The sequence below is a fragment of the Myotis nattereri genome (genome assembly GCF_964212035.1).
Source record: "Myotis nattereri genome assembly, chromosome: 15".
Classification (NCBI taxonomy): Eukaryota; Metazoa; Chordata; class Mammalia; order Chiroptera; family Vespertilionidae; genus Myotis; species Myotis nattereri.
Genome location: NC_138090.1, coordinates 49,124,773 through 49,145,729, shown reverse-complemented (window position 1 = coordinate 49,145,729; position 20,957 = coordinate 49,124,773). Strand labels below are relative to the sequence as shown.

General features: G+C 55.0%; 1 protein-coding gene across 1 annotated transcript; it reads left to right on the top strand.

Annotated features, from left to right (window-relative positions):
• Nucleotides 1-68: 68 nt before the first annotated feature.
• Nucleotides 69-20,450, top strand: GYS1 (glycogen synthase 1). The gene is made up of 16 exons (XM_081107579.1): nucleotides 69-390; nucleotides 1,792-1,973; nucleotides 5,054-5,245; nucleotides 6,106-6,291; nucleotides 7,346-7,490; nucleotides 9,034-9,151; nucleotides 9,421-9,541; nucleotides 10,232-10,338; nucleotides 11,526-11,585; nucleotides 11,676-11,754; nucleotides 13,599-13,712; nucleotides 14,436-14,562; nucleotides 16,629-16,724; nucleotides 16,840-17,003; nucleotides 17,916-17,996; nucleotides 18,156-20,450. Exons 1-16 carry the CDS (start codon nucleotides 273-275, stop codon nucleotides 18,477-18,479), a joined length of 2,214 nt encoding a protein of 737 aa, XP_080963705.1. The 5' UTR covers nucleotides 69-272; the 3' UTR covers nucleotides 18,480-20,450.
• Nucleotides 20,451-20,957: the final 507 nt, after the last annotated feature.

The window sequence follows — 20,957 nt, the reverse complement described above, 5'->3', positions numbered from 1 at the left end:
CGGGCGCTGACCAATGGCGCTGGCCGGGGGGGGGGGCGGGCGCCGCCTCCTGGCGGCCGCAAGGTCTCACTGCAGGGGGCCCGCGGGGCTCAGTGCTGCCGCGGCCGCCTCCTGCTCAGGTCCGGGGGTGCGGTCGTGCAATAGGAAGCCGAGGGCGTTGCAAGCTTCCCTTCGGGCACCAGCTACCTGGCTCCACGTCCTGCCGGGTGCATTCCACAGACACCCCCGGATCCTCCACCTGTGGCCCCTAGAACTCCCTGCCCGCGTCCGCCATGCCTCTCAGCCGCACTTTGTCCGTGTCCTCGCTGCCGGGACTGGAAGATTGGGAGGATGAATTCGACCTGGAGAACACGGTGCTCTTCGAAGTGGCCTGGGAGGTGGCCAACAAAGGTGAGCGCGCCAGGCGGCGGGGCCCGGGCGAGAAGAGCAGTCGGGGGTGGGGGGCCGGGGACTCCACACCATCCATGACTTTTGGGTTCAGGGCAAGGAGCCTGTGACTCATGTGTCCTTGGAGAGGGTCTGGGATCTGTCTCCTGCGCCCTGGAGGGATGGAGATGGGTCTCCTGACTGCGAAGATCAAAGGAGGCTGAGAGTCCGGTTCTGGGTCCTAGGGGAGAGGGGCTAACCTGAGAGATTCCTAGGCCCCAGAGGGAGGTTTCTGAGAGACCCGGGGTCCCGAACAGGGAAGGAGATGGGGGATTGGAAGTTCTTAGAAATGGCTGAGTTTCAGACCTGGATTTGGGAGAGAGCTGACTGGGAAATAGAATGCAGACGTCGTGGTGGGAGAATGGGTGGACTGGTCAGTCGGGGGTAAGACCGGGAAAGGACCGGAGGCCCTAATTCTTAATCCTAGGGTGGGAGGGGGTTGGGCACCTTAATGCCTAGGCTCTGAATGAACTGAAGGCCTGAACTATGGGTTCCTGGAAGGAGAGGAGCCTGTGGCCACAGAGAGTTGGAGACTGGAATGAGGGAAGGCTGGGAAGTCCTAAGTTGGTCAGGGGCTGGGCCCTGGGATGGGAGTGGCTGGGGCCCTAGATTTCTGTGTCCGGGGCTTCAGAGGGCCTGGGATCCTGGGTGTGGAGAGCCAGGTGGGGCTGGAAGCCCAAGAGCTGGGCAGTCTTGCTCCTCCGAAGAGAGGGCGGTGGGGGTTTTTTTGCTTAGCTGAGTCTTGGGAGAGAAAGGGACTGGGTCTCACCCCATGGGAGGGGCCTGTGAACACAGAGCCATGTGTCAGGAGGTGAGGAGGCTGGGGGCCCAGGCTCCCGGGTCTGGAGTAGAGTCCCGGGAGGGGCAGGGTCCCATCTGCCCGTGTCCTCCATTGGGGAGAGGAGACTGGGGGATAGGTCAGCAGAGTCCCTGGGGGCAAAGAATGACAATTCCAACTTTCCTTGGGCAATTGTGGGAGGCTGAGTAGGGCCCTGCCGTACCTAGAGCCTGGTGGAGAATTCACACCCAGCTCCTGTGAGCTGAGACCCGGGGAACTGGATCCTGCTAGTCCTCATCAGCTTCTGTCATCCTTGGGGCCACAGCCCCTAATTCCTTCAGACCCAGGAGCTCAGGCCCCCAGCCCCCTCCTCCCTCAGAGCTCCAACCCCAGCCCCCTTCTCCCTTCGACCCACATCCTCCTCCCTCTGCCTCTGATGGATGGGTTCCCGGTCCCCTGATCCCTCTAAGCCAGAAGTCGGGGGCCCCAGAGCCTCCCGTGACCCTCCCCCCACCCACCCACCCTGGCCCAGGGCTCAGGCCTGTGGACCTCAGCTGGGGCCTGTCCTCATGGGTTTGGGCCCACAGTGGGCGGCATCTACACGGTGCTGCAGACGAAGGCGAAGGTGACAGGAGATGAGTGGGGTGACAACTACTACCTGGTCGGACCGTACACGGATCAGGGAGTGAGGACCCAGGTGGAGCTGCTGGAGCCGCCGACCCCGGCTCTGAAGAGGACCCTGGACTCCATGAACAGCAAGGGCTGCAAGGTGGGCAAGGGCTCCGCCCAGGGCAGGTAGGTGGGTGCCCACAGTCAGGGTGGGAGCAGGTGGAGAAAGGGGATGGGGGTGGGGAAACAGGGGGAGGCATGGACAGAAACACGGATGACCTGGTACTCCCTCCCCCTGGCATACACAGAGGTGGTATGACTGACACTTAGACAGATGCAGGACCCCATGAAGTGGGTGGGTGCACCCCAAGCTCTGAGACGTTGGTAAATAGGCAGACAGACGGTAGGTACAACAAGACAGACTGAAGGACGGTTCCAAGAGGCCACGATCCTCAGACCCAGAGCGAGGAAAAGAGCTGGACGCAGGGAAGGACAGGCGGCCAGAACCCGGGGGAGGCGGGCTTGGAGGGGGCAGGTGGCCGGAGGAGGTGTTCGACAGCCTGGCGTTCACCTTTGGCTTCTCCACTTCCTGTCCGTGTGACCTTGGCCAGCAGCATCTGCCCGATGGGTTGTGGGAGGATGAAATAGCGGATACCTTCTTCCGCTCAGTTCTTGGCATGAGCTTAGCGCTGTGGGTGAGCTATTATCGCTGTGGTTATTATTATCACCATCATCATTATTTCTATAAACAGCCGGGCTTGCAGACAAGGCAGACAAGAGAGAGAGATGGATGGAGAGACAGTGAGTGTCCCAGAAGGTGATGGTGCCCCACCCCCCCCGCCTTCCTCCCCTCCCCCAGGGATTAGAGCAATTAGGGAAGGAGACAGAGTCTAGATACAGAAGAGAGGCAACCCAGTGTTTCAGAGAGAAAGACTCAGAAGGAGAGAGGAAGATGGACTACTGATGAAGGGAGGAGAGGCTGGCAGGGGACGGAGTTTTGGTGACAGAGCCAGGGATTAAGGAGAAGAGGGGAGCCCGGCCAGTGTGGCTCACTGGTTGAGCGTCGACCTATGAACCAGGAGGTCACGGTTCAGTTCCCGGTCAGGGCACATAAGGGGTTGCGGGCTCGATCCCCAGTGAGGGGCGTGCAGGAGGCAGCCGATCCATGATTCTGTATCATCATTGATGTTTCTCTCTCTCTCTCCCTCTCTGAAATCAATAAAAAATATATATATTTAATATTTTTATTGATTTCAGAGAGGAATGGAGAAGGGAGAGGGAGAGAGAAACATCAATGGTGAGAGAGAACCAATGATTGATTGCCTCCTACTGGGGATCGAGCCCGCAACCCCGGCACGTGCCCTTGGCTGGAATCGAACCTGGGACTTTTCAGACCACAGGCTGATGCTTTATCCACTGAGCCAAACCCGGCAGGGCAATAAAAATATTTTTTTTTAAAAAGTAAAGAGAGAGGAGGGGAGAGTCCCAAGGCTGCAGGTGAGGGCTGGAGGGTGAGCAGAGAGAGGTGGCCGCCGCCCCAGGAGAGGGCTGGGAGGCAGAGGGCTGAAGGACTGAAGGACGGACAGATCGGCAGGGAGCGGTACAGTGGTTTCTTCATTCATTCACAGCTTCTGCTTTGGGGTGCGGTCTGGAGCCCATTCAGGCCAGAGGTGTCCCTAAGGAACCCTGGAGCAACCCAGCCCTCCCCCTATGGCAGCTGCTCCCCACGTGCTGGGGGCCTAAGAATAGGCCCCCCGGCAAAAGGGCAGACAACAGCTGGGAGGGGGAGGGGCGTGGGGTCAGGCTCCCGAGGCTGGGAAGGACCAGCTTGGGGAGGCGGGTGGCCGCCCGTCAGCTGGATGGCGCTGTGGCAGCAGGCCCGGGAGCCGGGCCGTGGCCTCAGGAGGAAAAGAACCAGACCGGGAGAATGTGGCGGGGGGCAGAAATGAGACAGCGAGGCTTAGAAACGTGGCCGTGGGTAGAAAAACGCAGCCCTGCGACGGGGAAAGAGCTGACGGTGGCAGAAACGGGACTGCAAAGTACAGCAGGAGCCTAAGGGCGGAGGAAAGAGGCGACAGGTGACACATGTGGTGGGAGAGTCAGAAACAAGGCAGCGGGTGGAAGACATCTGGCAGCGAGAACAGCAAAAGCAGCATCCTGGGGGAGGAGTAAGCAGCAGGAAGGAAAGGCCCTGGCAGAAAGCGTCATGGTGGTCGAGGAGAGAGATGCGGCAGCAGACAAGCAAGGCCGCAGGTCGGAGTAATGGTTAGCAGGTGGGAAAACGGGCAGGGGGGGCATAGGGACAGGACTGCGCATGTGTGGTTAGAAAGAGAGGAGAGGCAGCAGGTGGGCGAGAGCAGCAGTTACAGAATCGAAGCAAGGGACCGGAAAAGCGTTGCAACAGACATGGACAGGATTGTGGTGGCGCCTGGCCGGCATGGCTCAGTGGTTGAGTGTCAACCTATGAACCGGGAGGTCACGGTTCGATTCCTGGTTGGGGAACATGCCCGGGTTGCCGGCTCGATTCCCAGTGTGGGGCGTGCAGGAGGCAGCTGATCAATGATTCTCTCATCATTGTTGTTTCTCTCTCCCTCTCCCTCTCCCTTCCTCTCTGAAATCAATAAAAAATATATTTTAAAAAAGAAAAGACTGTGGTGGGCCCTGGCTGGTTTGGCTCAGTTGGTTGGAGCATCGTTCTCGGTACTGAAAGTTGGCTGGTTCGATTCCAGGTCAGGGCACATGGCTAGGTTGTGGGTTCAACTCGGTCGGTACACGTAGGGGAGGCAACCTATCAATGTAACTCTCTCACATCGATGTTTTGCTCTCTCTCTCACCCCTCCTCCCTCTCTAAAATCAGATTGCCCGGCTGGCGTGGCTCAGTGGTTGAGCATCGCCTGTGAACCACGGTTTGATTCCTGGCTGGGGCTCGATCCCCAGTGTGGGGCGTGAGGGGGCAACCTATCAATGATTCCCTCTCATCATGGATGTTTCTGTCTCTCTTCCCCTCTCCCTTCCTCTCTGAAATCAATTTAAAACATTTTTTTAAAAAAAGATTGTGGTGGGACTAACACACAGCAAATAGAGAAATAAGGCAGCGGGTGAGAAATTAGCAGCAGATGCAGAAACCGGGTGGGGGAACCGAGGCAGGAAGCCCAGATATCTCTGCTGGTGGGAGAAGCAAGGATGCTGTGCCCCAGAGACTGTGATCAAAGCCCTAAGCCTCCCTGTGGATCTCCCCAGGTGTATTTCGGGCGCTGGCTGATCGAAGGGGGCCCCCTGGTGGTGCTCCTGGATGTGGGAGCTTCAGCCTGGGCCCTGGAGCGCTGGAAGGGGGAGCTCTGGGACACCTGCAACATCGGGGTGCCCTGGTACGACCGCGAGGCCAACGACGCCGTCCTTTTTGGCTTCCTCACCACCTGGTTCCTGGGTGAGGTAGGTCCCATCGCTGGTCCCCATGTCACCCCTTTTGGCTTCAGTCCCCAAACTACAGCGACCACCAACCCCTGGACAGAAGGGTCTGGGTGGCCACAGAGGGAAACTGGGCATTCTAGGAATTGTGGGTCCTCTAACCCTTATCTTTGGAAACATGGATGCCCAAGGACTCAGACTCTTTTCCCCTCAGAGACCCAAACTCCCACCCTCAGCCTGATTCACTCTAACCTCCCCAGTTTGGGAATTCTGAGCCATTACTTCTTGGAGAGGTTGGCCTGGCTGGAGGGCTCACCCGGGGAATTCTGGGAGTTGTAGTTCTCTAGTCTGATCGTGGTTGGACTTTCAGGGGGAGCCCTGGATGTTTGGGAAACGCCAGCCTGTGTCTGAACCAGGAAACTTGGTTCTGATCCCCTTTTAGGTCTTAAAAGACTCAAGAAACTTCATTTCCCATGCTCTGGGGAAAACAATTTATGACCTGGCTGCTTCTGGGGCATTCTGGGAGTTGTAGTCCTTTCGCCGCTATTGAAGGCAGGTCTATTGGTGATGGAGAACGAGGGTCTCTAGGAATTGTGTCCAGAATCTTGGGGACACGGAAACTTCAGTCTTTCCGAGTCAGCCTTGCTGAGACTTAGAAGGCTGGCCAAAATTAACCCCAGCTCCCATCAGCCTCAGCTGGCCCGGCCGCCTCAAAAATGTACGGTTTCTTGTCTCCTGGGGGTTGCAGTGGGCCGCCATTCGCTCGGTGCAGGGGTTGTGATAGATTTACTTTCCCGCTGCCGCCTCCTCCACCCTGGGGATTGCTGATGGATTGTCTTCACAACCCGTGGAGACACAGCGGCCCTGTTCCTGTGGCCCCACAGTTCCTGGCCCAGAGCGAGGAGAAGCCACACGTGGTTGCACACTTCCACGAGTGGCTGGCGGGGGTCGGGCTCTGCCTGTGCCGGGCCCGGCGGCTGCCTGTGGCTACCATCTTCACCACCCACGCCACGCTGCTGGGGCGATACCTGTGTGCCGGTGCCGTGGACTTCTACAACAACCTAGAGAACGTGAGCTCGGGGTGTGGCCGTCGGGGCGGGGGGGGGGGGGGGGGGCGGCCAGGACTTCAGGACAGCCCAGAGCTGTCTGCAAAGCCCTAGGGCAGCGGTTCTCAACCTGTGGGTCGCGACCCCTTTGGGGGTCAAACGACCCTTTCACAGGGGTCGCCTAAGACCATCGGAAAACACAAATATAATTACATATTATTTTTGTGATGAATCACTATGCTTTAATTATGTTCAATTTGTTTTTTTGTTTTTTGTTTTTAATATATTTTATTGATTTCTTACAGAGAGGAAGGGAGAGAGACAGAGAGTCAGAAACATCGATGAGAGAGAAACATCGATCAGCTGCCTCCTGCACACTCCCTACTGGGGATGTGCCCGCAACCCAGGTACATGCCCTTGACCAGAATCGAACCTGGGACCTTTCAGTCCGCAAGCCAACGCTCTATCCACTGAGCCAAACCGGTTTCGGCTAATTATGTTCAATTTGTAACAATGAAAATACATCCTGCATATCAGATATTTACATGATGATTCATAACAGTAGCAACATTACAGTGATGAAGTAGCAACAAAAATAATTTTATGGCCGAAACCGGTTTGGCTCAGTGGATAGAGCATCGGCCTGCGGACTGAAAGGTCCCGGGTTCGATTCTGGTCAAGGGCATGTACCTGGGTTGCGGGCACATCCCCAGTAGGAGATGTGCAGGAGGCAGCTGATCGATGTTTCTCTCTCATTGATGTTTCTAACTCTCTATCTCTCTCCCTTCCTCTCTGTAAAAAATCAATAAAATATATTTTAAAAAATAATAACAATTTTATGGTTGGGGGTCACCACAACATGAGGAACTGTATGAAAGGGTCGCGGCATTAGGAAGATTGAGAACCGCTGTCCTAAGGGCTTGGGCTCCCTCTCCAGGACCCAGGAGTCCCACATCCCCAGAGGCCTCCTCCCTAAGACCCAGGCGTCCAGCCTCCAGTCTCCCCCAGGTCTCCAGAGTCTGAACCTCCAGGCTTCCACCCAATTCTCCGAACCTGAGCGCCCTTTCTTCCTGCCCAGTTCAATGTGGACAAGGAAGCAGGTGAGAGGCAAATCTATCACCGCTACTGCATGGAGCGGGCAGCAGCCCACTGCGCTCACGTCTTCGCTACTGTGTCCCAGATCACCGCCATCGAGGCCCAGCACCTTCTCAAGAGGAAACCAGGTAGGTAATAGGCTGGGATCCCTAGACATGAATGAGGTAGTTGGTTACCTATGCCAAGGGCCGCACCAATTTTTTTTTTTTTTTTTTTTTTTACTGTAAAGAGCAGAGAACTGCAACTCCCAGAAGGCCCTAGGTTGGTGACCTGTACACCCTAGAGCAGCGGTTCTCAACCTGTGGGTCGCGACCCCTTTGGGGGTCAAATGACCCTTTCACAGGGGTCGCCTAAGACCATCGGAAAACACATATATAATTACATATTGTTTTTGTGATGAATCGCTATGCTTTCATTATGTTCAATTTGTCACAATGAAATCGGGGGCCACCACAACATGAGGAACTGTATTAAAGGGTCGCGGCATTAGGAAGGTTGAGAACTGCTGCTCTAGAGGCTAATGGAAGGTGTAGTTTCTTTGACGTTAATTTCAGAAATTGTAAAATTCTTCTATTGGCTAATGTAGGTATTGGTCTTCTGAAAGGGGACGGAAGTTCTTTGGATTTTGTTTTCCAGAAAAGCAGTATTAGAACCACTTATTGTCCTGGCCAGTTTGGCTCAGTGGATAGAGCGTCAGCCAGTGAACTGAAGGGTCCCAGGTTCGATTCTGGTCAAGGGCACATGCCCGGGTTGTGGGCTCGATCCCCAGTGCGGAACTTGTAGGAGGCAGCTGATCCATGATTCTCTCTCATCATGAATGTTTCTCTCTCTCTCTCTCTTTCTCTCTTTCCTTCCTCTCTGAAATCAGTATTATATATATCTATATAACCACTTATTTTTCCCAGACTATATCATCAATTTTCAATGGATGTTAAGTTGAGAACTACAGCTACTAGAAGGTCTTTGGCTGGTCAGCTCCTTATGTTCCCAGAATTTCTTCCCAGGAGTTGATGGGGGTTGTAGTTTTTCTTTTTTCTTCTCTTTTTTTCTTTTTAAATATATTTTATTGATTTTTTTACAGAGAGGAAGGGAGAGGGATAGAGTTAGAAACATCGATGAGAGAGAAACATCCATCAGCTGCCTCCTGCACACCCCCCACTGGGGATGTGCCCGCAACCAAGATACATGCCCCTGACCGGAACCGAACCTGGGACCCTTCAGTCCTCAGGCCGACTCTCTATCCACTGAGCCAAACCAGCTAGGGCAGGGTTGTAGTTTTTCAATGATGTGCTTTCATTTTTTGTGAGGGTAGAAAATGGGTGGGACCCTAAAAGAGGCTTGAAGGTAGGAGGGTATATTCTGGGAGAAGAAGCAGGATGGAGATGGTTAATCATTTCCAGCCCAGGGTAGTATAATAGGGCAAACTCCCAGAAACCCCAATGCGGATTAGTTCCCTGCCTGGTTCGCCGCTTGCAGAGGCTGATGGGAGTTGTAGTTATTGGGCAAGAAGGCGTCTGAGTGGCAGGGCAGCTGGGTCACCAAGGGAGCTCACAGGGGAATGATTGAAACAAAGACTTTACCAAAGGAAAGGGGTCTTTCCTTCGGTTATTCGTTCGGCCACATCGATCTGAATGAAGGCATGAAACCTGGGCCCTTCTCCCCCATTCCCAGATATCGTCACCCCCAACGGGCTGAACGTGAAGAAGTTCTCTGCCATGCACGAGTTCCAGAACCTCCATGCTCAGAGCAAGGCCCGGATCCAGGAGTTTGTGCGGGGCCATTTTTATGGGTATGTGGGCCAGATACCTCGGCCTCGAGAGAGGAGGGGTTGGGAGCTCAGCCTCTCCAGTTCCTGAGCGCCACGCACAATGGCTGAGTGATGAAGGATCTTAGATCCCCATCCAGGGAGAAAAGAACCCCAAATCTCAGAGGAGTTGCCACGATGCCTCCACACTGTCTATGATGACCTTTGCCCCTGCAGCTTCTGGGGTTGGCAGCCTCCAGGCCAGGACTAGAGGGGGAGGGTCTCGGCTTCACCCTGCCTTATGGCTTCTGCAGGCACCTGGACTTCAACTTGGACAAGACGTTGTACTTCTTCATCGCCGGCCGCTACGAGTTCTCCAACAAGGGGGCCGACATCTTCCTGGAGGCCTTGGCCCGGCTCAACTATCTGCTCAGAGTGAGTCCTGGGCTGCGAGGGGGCCGAGGGAGGACCAGAAAATCCGTACGTACGGGCAAGAACGGAGACCCAGGCCGGTGCGGGTGGGGAATCCGCCGTGGGAAGGACAGAAACCCAGAAAGAAGATGGAGTCTTTTATTATTTTTAAAATATATATATTTTTAATTCATTTCAGAGAGGAAAGGAGAGGGAGAGACAGTAACATCAATGATCAGAGAGAATCATTGATGGGCTGCCTCCTGCACACCCCCCATTGGGGACCGAGCCCGCAACCCAGGCATGTGCCTTGACTGGGAATCAAACTCAGGACCCTTCAGTCCACAGGCGGACGCTCTATCCGCTGAATGAAACCAACCAGGGCCTTTTCTTGTAAAAAAATTTATATACATATATATATATTGATTTCAGAGAGAAAGGGAGAGGGAGAGAGAGAAACATCAATGATGAGAGGGAATCATTGATCGGCTGCCTCCTTACTGGGGATCGAGCCTGCAACCTGGGCATGTGCCCTGGCTGGGAATCGAACCGTGACCTCCTGGTTCAGAGGTCAGTGCTCAACCACTGAGCCACGCTGGCCGGGCTGTCCTATACTTCTCCTTGACAGGAAGGGGCGTGGCAGGGTCCCAGCCGTCTCAGTGGGTGGAAAAGGGTGGGGGGCCTCAGCCTCCTCCCCCCTTTCCTGTCCTACAGGTCAACAACAGCGAGCAGACCGTGGTCGCCTTCTTCATCATGCCGGCGCGGACCAACAACTTCAACGTGGAAACCCTCAAGGGCCAGGCCGTGCGCAAGCAGCTCTGGTCAGCAGCCCCCGCCCGGGATCCCAGCGGTGTGCCTTCGGCCCCGTGTTCCTCCCGGAGTCTCGCTTTTGTCCTGTGTCACATGGTCAGACCTGCCCCACCGACTTTCCTAGTGAGGTCGCTTGCTTAGGACGCCTCCGCCGGGGAGCAGCAAGAAGTCGCGGGCGGGACAAGTGTGGCAGCGCGGCCAGGGCTCTGATACCAAGCCACTGAGGTCTAACTCATGCCACTTGCTGGCTTTCCGGCTTTAGGCAAACCACTACCCCTCTCTGAGCCCCCGTTTCCCCATTTGTGAAGCCCGTTCGTTAGCAATCCCATGTTCAGTGAGCACCTGTTGTGTGCCAAGCACTGTTCCAGGCCCTGAGAACACAGCTGGGAACAAAAGAGATAAAAATCCCTGCCCTCACTGAGCTCTCTTTCTAGAAAATTCTATAGAAAGCATGCTTGGGGGAGGGGGTGAGAAGCAGCACAGGAATAATGAGACAGGGTTGGCAGGACAGGCCACGCTGCAAAAGTGCCATTGGCTAGAGACCAATAAAGGAAATGAGGGAGGAAGCCCTGTGCGTATCTGGGGGAACAGCACGTGCAAAGGCCCTGGGGTCTGTATGAGACGCAGTGAGGAGACCCGTGAGTCTGGCGCAGAGTGCCCTAGGCCAAGAGCCTAGAAAATGAGGCCAGGGCTAGGGGAAGGTTTTGAACAGAGGGATGCCCGTGGGGCTGTAGGGTGGCACGATTTGCTGGCCTTGTTTGTGTACGTAAATTTTATCCTCTCAACATAATCTTCCTTTTTTATAAAATGGGGCTCAGCATGGCTACCACCAGGACCAGGACAGGCTCTAAGAATAGCTGACATTTCTGGAAGGCGCACTGTGTGCTGGGCACTGGGTACTTTTGGTCATGACCTCATCAAGTTCTCCCCGCACACCTCTAAGGTCCGTTCTATTTTTACCTCCCTCTTCCTGACGAATCCCTGAAGTCAGAGAGAGGGAAGGCCACCTGTCCCCGGACACACAGCTGAGGCGAGGCCCAAGGCATCCGAGCCTTCCGGGACCTGTTCCCTGGGTCCCCATCCTCCAGCCCAGGGTCCCCAGGGGGGCTTCTCTGCTCAGACCTCCGTTTCCTGGCTGCCCCCAGAAACCTCACAGCACATGGCTGGTGTACACGTGATCTTGTTCTGCTCTTTCCAGGGATACGGCCAACACAGTGAAGGAGAAGTTCGGAAGGAAGCTTTATGAATCCTTGCTGGTGTGAGTGCCCCTCCCTCAGCCCTGGGTGGCCCTGGGTCCTAAGCCCTCTCTTCACCCCTCCTCAGATGCCTACCCCTGTCCGCCCTGCAGGGGGAGCCTCCCAGACATGAACAAGATGCTGGACAAGGAGGACTTCACCATGATGAAGAGAGCCATCTTTGCCACACAGGTATTCGGACCCCTGAGCTGAGGAATGGCCGTCCCCCGCGGCCCCAGAGGCAGCTGGCCAAGTTAGCTCTGACCCCAGAGATTGCTGGCAGTGCTGAGGTTCCGAAAAGGGTGTGAGCTGACTGGTGGGACTTCAATTCCCAGAAGCCCTCTGGCAGCCAGCTTTCCCATGACGTCTTCTGCCACATGGGGCTGTTGGGAGTTGTAGTTTCTTTGCATCCCCCACGGTCAATGGACAGTAGGTGAAGGGGAACTTAAGTCAAGGGAGCTACAGCCCTAACCGGTTTGGTTCAGTGGATAGAGCGTCGGCCTGCGGACTGAAGGGTCCCGGGTTCGATCCCGGTCAAGGGCATGTACCTTGATTGCGGGCACATCCCCAATAGGGGGTGTGCGGGAGGCAGCTGATCAATGTTTCTAACTCTCTATCCTTTTCCCTTCCTCTCTGTAAAACAATCAATAAAAGAGAGCTACAGCCCTAGCCTGTTTGGCTCAGTGGATAGAGCGTCAGCCTGTGGACTCAAGGGTCCCGGGTTCGATTCTGGTCAAGGGCATGTACCTTGGTTGTGGACACATCCCCAGTGGGGAGTGTGCAGGAGGCAGCTGATCGATGTTTCTCTCTCATCGATGTTTCTGACTCTCTATCTCTCTCCCTTCCTCTCTGTAAAAAATCAATAAAATATATATAAAAATAGAGCTACCAGAGGAGAATCGCAACTCCCACATGTCCTAAAGCCTTGCTGCCTACCAGCTCCACCTCCGTCCCCAGAGACTGCTAGGAGGGGTAGCTTTGTTGGGCCTCTTTAGGAATAGTCAGGAGGTCAGCTAAAACACCTATAATTCTCTGAAGAATATTGAAAACGAAGCAGTTGCTATTTCAGAAAATTGTCAGACACCAAATGAAAACTACCATTCCCAGCAGCCCGTGGGTCTTTCTGCTACATTGATGCTTCTCTTGCCCCAGAGGCTTCTGGGAGTTAGAGTTCGTTCATTCTCTGGAGTCAAGGGTCTTCGGTGCTTGTGGTCAGGTTGGTGGGTCGTTTCCTGGGGAAGGGAAACCTCAACAGTCAAGCAGCACAAACAAGGGAAGAATTGTTTTTGTCAAACTTCAATAAACTAATTCCCAATAGTCCCTAAGGTAGTGAGCATGTTTCTGCCTCGGGGCTGCTGGGAGTTGTAGTTTTTTGGTTTGCTGGCGTCAGTAGACTGAAGGTGTGTAGAACACTTAATGAGAGAAATGATGGAATATTCACAAAAAACCTGAATATCCCAGCAGCATCCCCACCCCCCCACCCCCGGGACTTCTGTCGCCCTGGCTCTATCTATCCTCCTCCATTGGGGAACCGAAGAAAGAAATCAGGGAGGTACCCCTCTTGGGAATTGTGGTTTCTTTGGACCCCTGTGGGGGTGGAAGTGGAGGGAATTACAGGATGGAGAGTGAAGGGACTTGGAGAGAAAGAAATCTAGGATTTTCATAAGAAAACTGCAACTTCCAGGAGCCCCTGGAGCCCCCCTCCCAAAGTCTGCTGGGGGACATTCGTTTCTTTGAATTTTTGTGATGACAGAGCCAAGACTACAGAACAAGATAGCTACAACCCCCTGTCGCCCCTGGGGCTGGTTAACGCTGGCTCTGCCTCAAAGACAGCTGGGAATTGTAGTTTATTTTTAGCTGATGATGGCTGAAAGGAAAAAAAGAACCTTGACCAATAGAGCCAAGTAGGAAGTCCCTAACTCCTGGTCATCCCTTGGGCTTGTGGCCCCACAGCCTGGTGGGAGTTGTAGTCTCTTTGGATTGCCAAGTTCAGCATGTCCCTTCCCTGACCCCCACCCCACTTGTGGCCCCTGCAGCGGCAGTCTTTCCCCCCTGTGTGCACCCACAATATGCTGGACGACTCCTCAGACCCTATCCTGACCACCATTCGCCGAATTGGCCTCTTCAATAGCAGCGCCGACAGGGTCAAGGTGAGGCCGCTGGTCAGGGTGGGTTGGGCGTTGCAGGAGGGTGAGGGGAGGGTGGGGGGAGGGTGGGCCTCACATTTCCCATCTCACCTCATTTATCAAAGGACTTCTCTGTCTAGAAAGGACCTTAGCTTTGGAAGAAGGCAGCCTGGGATTCAAATCTTTGTCCTGGGGGGACGGAGGGTGGAGGGGTGAGCGAGCAACCAAAGGACTTGTATGCATGCATATTAGCATATCCCATGGACACAGGCACTGGGGCGGTGGGGGTTTGCCCGGGTGGGAATGGCTGGGGGGGAGAGGGGGTGTCACTTGGGGAAAAAGAAGACATATGTAGCCAAAACCGGTTTGGCTCAGTGGATAGAGCGTCAGCCTGCGGACGGAAAGGTCCCAGGTTCGATTCCAGTCAAGGGCATGTACCTGGGTTGTGGGCACATCCCCACTGGGGAGTGTGCAGGAGGCAGCTGATTGATGTTTCTCTCTCATCGATCTTTCTAACTCTCTATCTCTCTCCCTTCCTCTCTGTGAAAAATCAATAAAATATATATTTAAAAAAAAAAGAAGACATATGTAAAACTTTAGACAATAATAATAATAATTTTTTAAAAAAATCTTTTTCCTGCCACTGACTTATGTGACTTCAGATAAAATTTTCACTCTCTGTGGGCCACTCTGGAACCCCCAGACAAATGGGGTGCCTCAGGCTGAGTCCTTCCCTCTCGCCACCAGGTTATTTTCCACCCGGAGTTCCTGTCCTCCACCAGCCCCCTGCTGCCCGTGGACTATGAGGAGTTCGTCCGTGGCTGCCACCTTGGGGTCTTCCCCTCCTATTATGAGCCTTGGGGCTACACGCCGGGTGAGTGCAGCCTGGCATGGGGGGTCCGGCCAGGCCTGGCCTGATCCTGGGACAAGGCACGCGCCCTCCGTGAGCCCCAAGTTCCTCCTTTGCAAAACCAGGGGCAACGGGAACAGCCTGTTCTGCCACAGCATGCGTCTCTGGGACACTGTAGCTCATGTGATGGGGAACTGGAGGACTCATTTCACTGTGCACATGTGACTTCCCCCAGTGTGCTGACATCAGCCCTCCCGCCCCCCAATAACAGCAGCGCAAGGCACAGTCCACGAACACAGCTGCATGGGGTGCAGTCTCCCTGAGCGGTCTCCCCAGCACCCGTCCCCTCCACCTTCCTCCTGTTGGCTCCTTTTAAACACGGGCTTCAAGTTGGATCAGCTCCTTTGCAATTCTCTCTCATTTTGGGGCTATTCTGCTGTGATCTCCCCAAGTTCAACCCTCCTCACTCACACCCTTTCCAATCAAACTACTTTCATATATTTTTATGGCTACATAAATACCACAGTTGCTGTAGTCTGTCTTCAGTTTGAGTAATTAAAAACATTTTTAGCCGAACTGGTTTGGCTCAGTGGATGGAGCGTCAGCCTGTGGACTGAAGGGTCCCGGGTTCGATTCCGGTCAAGGGCATGTACCTCGGGCGCATCCCCGGTGGGGGGCGTGCAGGAGGCAGCTGGTGGATCTTTCTCTCTCATCAATGTTTCTGACTCTCTATCCCTCTCCCTTCCTCTCTGTGAAAAACCAATAGGGTATATTAAAAGACAAACAAACATTTTTAATCCTACTCGAGGATATGCTTGTATTGATGTGAGAGAGAGAGAGAGAGAGAGAGAGAGAGGAAGAGCAAGAGAAACATCGATTGTTGCCTCCCATAGGCGCCTCAATTGAGGATCGAACCCGCAACCTGGGTATGTGTCCTGACTGGGAATCGAACCCGCCACCTCTTGGTGTAAGGGAAGATGCTCCAGCCAACTGAGCCACACAGGCTGGGACAATTTATGAGTAACATAATAAGTCTTTTGAACTATGCTTGCATGAGAATTAGGAATTTTGCCAGTTTTCTTTCATCCATGGGGAAAATTGTGCATAGGTTTTGTGTGGTCAGCCCCTTACCCCGTTTTCCCCATAAGCTCTGTTATATTTAGTGTCTGCGTTTGTAGCTTAACAAAAGTTTTTAGAGACATCATATAAGAATTACAATAAACTCCTTGACCCGCCTCCCAGCGCCCTTTAAGGTGGTAAACAAAGCCTAATACTTGCTCTGTACACAGCAATGGTAATAACGAGAGACCTTTTCTTACCTCCTGTGTAAACAGACTCTGAAGCTATGATAGCCACAGCAGTGTGGGCTGGCGTAAGAAAGTCTCTTCCAGCCCTGGCCGGCTTGGCTCAGTGGATAGAGCATCCGCCTGTGGACTGGAGGGTCCCGGGTTTGATTCCGGCCAAAGGCACATGCCTGGGTTGCGGGCTCGTCCCCGGTGGGGGGCGTGCAGGAGGCAGCCGATTGATGATTCTCTCTCATCATTGATGTTTCTATCTCTCTCTCCGTCTCCCTTCCTCTCTGAAACCAATAAAGAAATATATTTTAAAAAAAATTAATATATCCTCTTTAAAAAAAAAAAAAAAGAAAGTCTCTTCCAGGTTGTGAGGATGAAGGAGAATGGCAGACATTGGGCCCCGAACTCAATACATTAGCATCCTCACGGGCCCCCAACTCTAGACTTTTCCTTATTCCGAGGCCCTGGGGCCTTTTTCTGAGCCTCTCCGCTTCCCCTCTAAGAAATAGAAACAGTAAGTATTATAGACTGAGAGTATTATGCTGAGTGAAATAAGCCAGTCAGAGAAAGACAAATACCACGTGACCTGACTTATACGTGCAAGCTAATGAACATGGTAAACTGATGCAATCGTCATGCACCGCATGGCTTTTCCAGCTCCCGGCTTGCTCAGCGCAGCGCCCGGCATTTGGCAAGGGCGCCAGTAGAGGGCGCCGTTGAGGCTTCTGTTGAGATTTTCAGCCGGTTCAGAGGGGAAGGAAAGCTCAGTGGGCTTTTTCTCCCGCCTTCCCGCAGCCGAGTGCACGGTGATGGGCATCCCCAGCATCTCCACCAACCTCTCCGGCTTCGGCTGTTTCATGGAGGAACACATCGCAGACCCCTCGGCATACGGTCAGCGCCCGGGCTGAGAACCGGCACCCTTGGGCCCTGGGGAGGAGGGGTCCTGGTGTCAGTCTGTTTGCTGAGTCCCCCATCCTGCGCTCCCCCGCCTCACCCCACCCCACAGGCATCTACATTCTGGACCGGCGGTTCCGCAGCCTGGATGACTCCTGCTCGCAGCTCACCTCCTTCCTCTACAGCTTCTGCCAGCAGACCCGGCGCCAGCGCATCATCCAGCGGAACCGCACCGAGCGCCTGTCCGACCTTCTGGACTGGAAGTACTTGGGCCGGGTATGGACCAACGCCCGCTCCTGCCCTGTGCTTCCTTCCGATTCTGGGTCTCTGCTTCTTCGGGCTCAAAGGGGCAGGTGGCTCCTCTTACTTGTAAAGCTTGCTGTCCCTTTAAGAAATAATTCAACTTCTGCAGGAAAACCACCTGGGCCCAAAGGGCTGCTATTTGCATAACTGCGGCCGGAGAAACCAGGCTGTCCATTCACAGCTCTGCTATTTGCATAAGGGGCGGAGCCCGGAAAATGGATGATTGGCTCAGGCCACCTGTTTCCCACCTTTCTCCGCTCATGGCACGCATAAACTTATTAGGAACTTATGGGGCCCATCAAAAAATATATTTTTTGCTGATCTGACCAAAAAAAAACCCAAAAAAACCCCCACAAAAAACAGGTATAATTCAGATTCATTCACACCGGACGGCTGTTGTGTGTGTGCTGTCATTTTTTTTATGGGGCCATCGAAAAGAGGTCAGCGCCCCTGCCTGGTCTCTTTTACAGTCAGGAATTGCCTGTGTGTTGGTTTTAAGTATATTTGTATTGATTCAGAGAGGAAGGGAGAGGGAGAGAGTGATAGCAACAGCAATAATGAGAATCATGGATCGGCTGCCTCCTGCACGCCCCCTACTGGGGATCGAGTGGCAAAGCCGGCATGTGCCCTGGACGGGAATCGAACCTGGGACCCTTCAGTCCGCAGGCCAACGGCTCTATCCACTGAGCCACACCTGTTAGGACAGGAATTGCATGTGTTATAAAAATTGCGCATCTGTTAAAAAGCGCTGGCTTAGGGGTCTAGTGGAAGATGCTGCAGAGCGTGCTCATCTGCATAAAAGGTGTGGCTAGGGGGGCGGGGTCACCCCCTCCCACATCTGCCAAGGGCTCCCCCCCCATGTCGCTCTCCTTCTTTCCCCGGAAGTACTATATGTCTGCGCGCCACATGGCCCTGGCCAAGGCCTTCCCAGAGCACTTCACCTACGAGCCCCACGAGGCGGACACGGTGAGTCGGCGGGGGTCCCTCTAGTGGGCCAGGGGCTGGAGGGCGGGGCCGGGGGTGCAGAGCTCAGAGGGCCTGGGGGTTGGGGGCTTGCACGCCTGCCCGGGCTGCGCCAGGGGCCTCCGCTCACCCGGCCCTCCGTGCGCACACCGGCGCGCACAGACCCAGGGCTACCGCTACCCACGGCCCGCCTCGGTGCCGCCGTCCCCCTCGCTGTCCCGGCACTCGAGCCCGCACCTGAGCGAGGACGAGGAGGACCCCCAGGACCAGCTGCCGAACGAAGAAGGCGAGCGCTACGACGAGGACAAGGAGGCCGCCAAGGACCGGCGCAACATCCGCGCCCCCGAGTGGCAGCGCCGCTCCAACTGCACGTCTTCCACCGGCGGGAGCAAGCGCAACTCGGTGGACACGGCGCCCTCCAGCTCGGCCAGCAGCCCCAGCGAGCCCCTGAGCCCCACCAGCTCCCTGGGCGAGGAGCGCAACTAAGCCCCCCAACCCTACCCCCACCCCCAATCCCCATCCTCCGCGCCACACTCTGCGCGCCCCGCCTCCCCGGCCCCGAGGCTGGATGCCGAGCGGCGCTGTTCCTAAACCCACTCCAGACCCCGGACCTGCCGTGGGGCCCACAGCCCCGCCCCCTCCACCGTCCACTCCAGCCCCGCCCTGGAACCCCCACACTCCAGAATGTACAACGCCGTGCCTTTCCCGGGTTCCAGAATGCCAAACCTGTGCCCTCGCGTCTCCCAGGTCTGGCCTGGGTCACCAGAGGCCAGGAATCTGCCAATACCCTGTCATGGTGCCAGGGTTTTCAGGAAACCTGGCCCGTCGCCTTCCAGGCCGGGGCTCCTGGGAACACTCCGTGGCTTGCAAACCCGACAGCACACCGAGCATGCCCTGCTCGGGCCTGGCCTGGGGACCCACCAGAGCCTTGTCCCTGCTGAAGGGACAACCAAGCTGAGCGCTGGAGCGCACTTTTCAAGGACTTGAGCTCACCGAATGCGGAAGGTCCTCCATTTCAACTCCAGAACTCGGGCTCCAGGCAGGACACCACGTGTTTCCTCTGGTCTGGCCCCCCCTGTGGGGTCCGGTTCTGCCTGGAGGACTCCTCCACCCATCGCCCCCTCTCCCTCTACACTTTAGCCCAGCCAAGGGGGGCAGAACCACTTGGCTTCTCATTGCTACTGGAGAACGTGCAGTATATGGCTCTAGATGCCCTTCTGGCTTTTTCTAGACCTGACCCTGCTCCTTCCTTCCTGAGTCTGAGTTCTCTCCTGTATTTCAAGACTCTGTGCCCTCCAGGGAGCCCCCCCCCCCCAGCTGAGGGCAGACCTGGCTGTCTTACAACACCACCCCCCCAACCGCCAGGCCCATGCGAAACCACCGGGTTCTAGGTCCCCCGCTGCCAAATCTAGAACCTCACCACTGTGCTGCACCCCTGGTCTAGAACTGAGCCCACTGGGGTTCTAGAACTTCCATTCTTTTTTTTTCTTTTTTTTTTTTTTTACCTCAAGGCTCTTCTGTCCCCAGCTTTGGTGAAAGGGAGGTGTCCCCCTCACGTGTGCTGTGCTGTGTCTGATGTACTTGGTTTGCCCTTGGGAGTGGGGGGCAGAAGGGATATGATTGAAGTGTGTGTGTGGAGATGAAAAACAAAATACATCTATATTTAAGAATCCCAGGTCTGGTCCAACGTGAGGATTTGGTGGGCCTCTCCCCTCTTCTTGGCCTCTCCCCCTTTTCTCTTCCCTCCCTCCTCTATTCTCCCCCTGTTCCCCACTCCAACCCCAGGTCCCCCAATGTCATTCTGCTGTCACAGAGAGACTTGGGTTGCTGTTGTGGTTCCCAGTGTTCTTTCATGGGAAGGCACACCTGTCTTGTTTATATATTTTATTGATTTTTTACAGAGAGGAAGGGGAGGGGATAGAGAGTTAGAAACATTGATGAGAGAGAAACATCGATCGGCTGCCTCCTGCACGCCCCCTACTGGGGATGTGCCCGCAACCAAGGTACATGCCCTTGACCGGAATCGAACCTGGGACCCTTGAGTCCCCAGGCCAACGCTCTATCCACTGAGCCAAACCGGTTAGGGCTGTCTTGTTTAGTTGGGACCTAACTTGGGTCAGAAAAGGGGATCCACGTGGAACCCATGAGCCAGGTGGGGCTCTTTAAATCCCTCAGCACTAGCTACAAGCGAGTGCTCAGTAGCCACATGTGGCTCCTGGCTACCCTGTTGGTCGGTGGCTGCAGCTATAGAACCTTTTCATCATTGCCACCAAGTTCTGCTGGACTGTGCTGGCGGCGGGCATGTTTCCGGGGCTCTGTGGCCTTTGGTCTCGGACCAGGCTGTGCCCTGGAGAGTTCTATTTTCAGGAGAAATATTTGTCCTTTCAGCTGTAGCCTTTACTAGGTCATAGTACATCTCTGCACCGATTGCTCTCCAGGGGAGTAAATAGCTCCGACGTTTGGATTTGGATGTGTGCGTGCTCATCCTTCCGGTCGGCCGCTGCGTTGGTGACACACGCACACAAGCCCCTCCCCCGCCAGGAGCACCAGTCGCCGTCAGAGTGGGGTGACAAGCAGGAACGTGGTGCTGAGTGGACAGAAAGAACAGGTGTGTCCAGCAGCCATTTCCTCTTGGGTTCTTCTACCCCAAACAGGGAAGGGCAGGGGGTCACTGTGTAACTGGGACTCAGCTTCAAATTTCCTCAGTTCCCGTTCGGATGATTTGGCCCCGTTTCACTTCCCCGTTTCCATGCTGACCCCCGATCCCTGGCTCAGCAGCTCGTGCCCGTCATGTGCTCCCAGCCCCTCAGATTCACCTGACTGTGTCTCCCCGTCGCCTGCCTCGAATTGGAGTAAAGGCAGCAAGCAGCCTGGAGCAGGTCAGGTCTGGGTGTGCCTCCTGTGGCCATGGGCTACTTACGTACTAATATCCTCCACTCACCCATATAAAGGGGCTGCAATTCT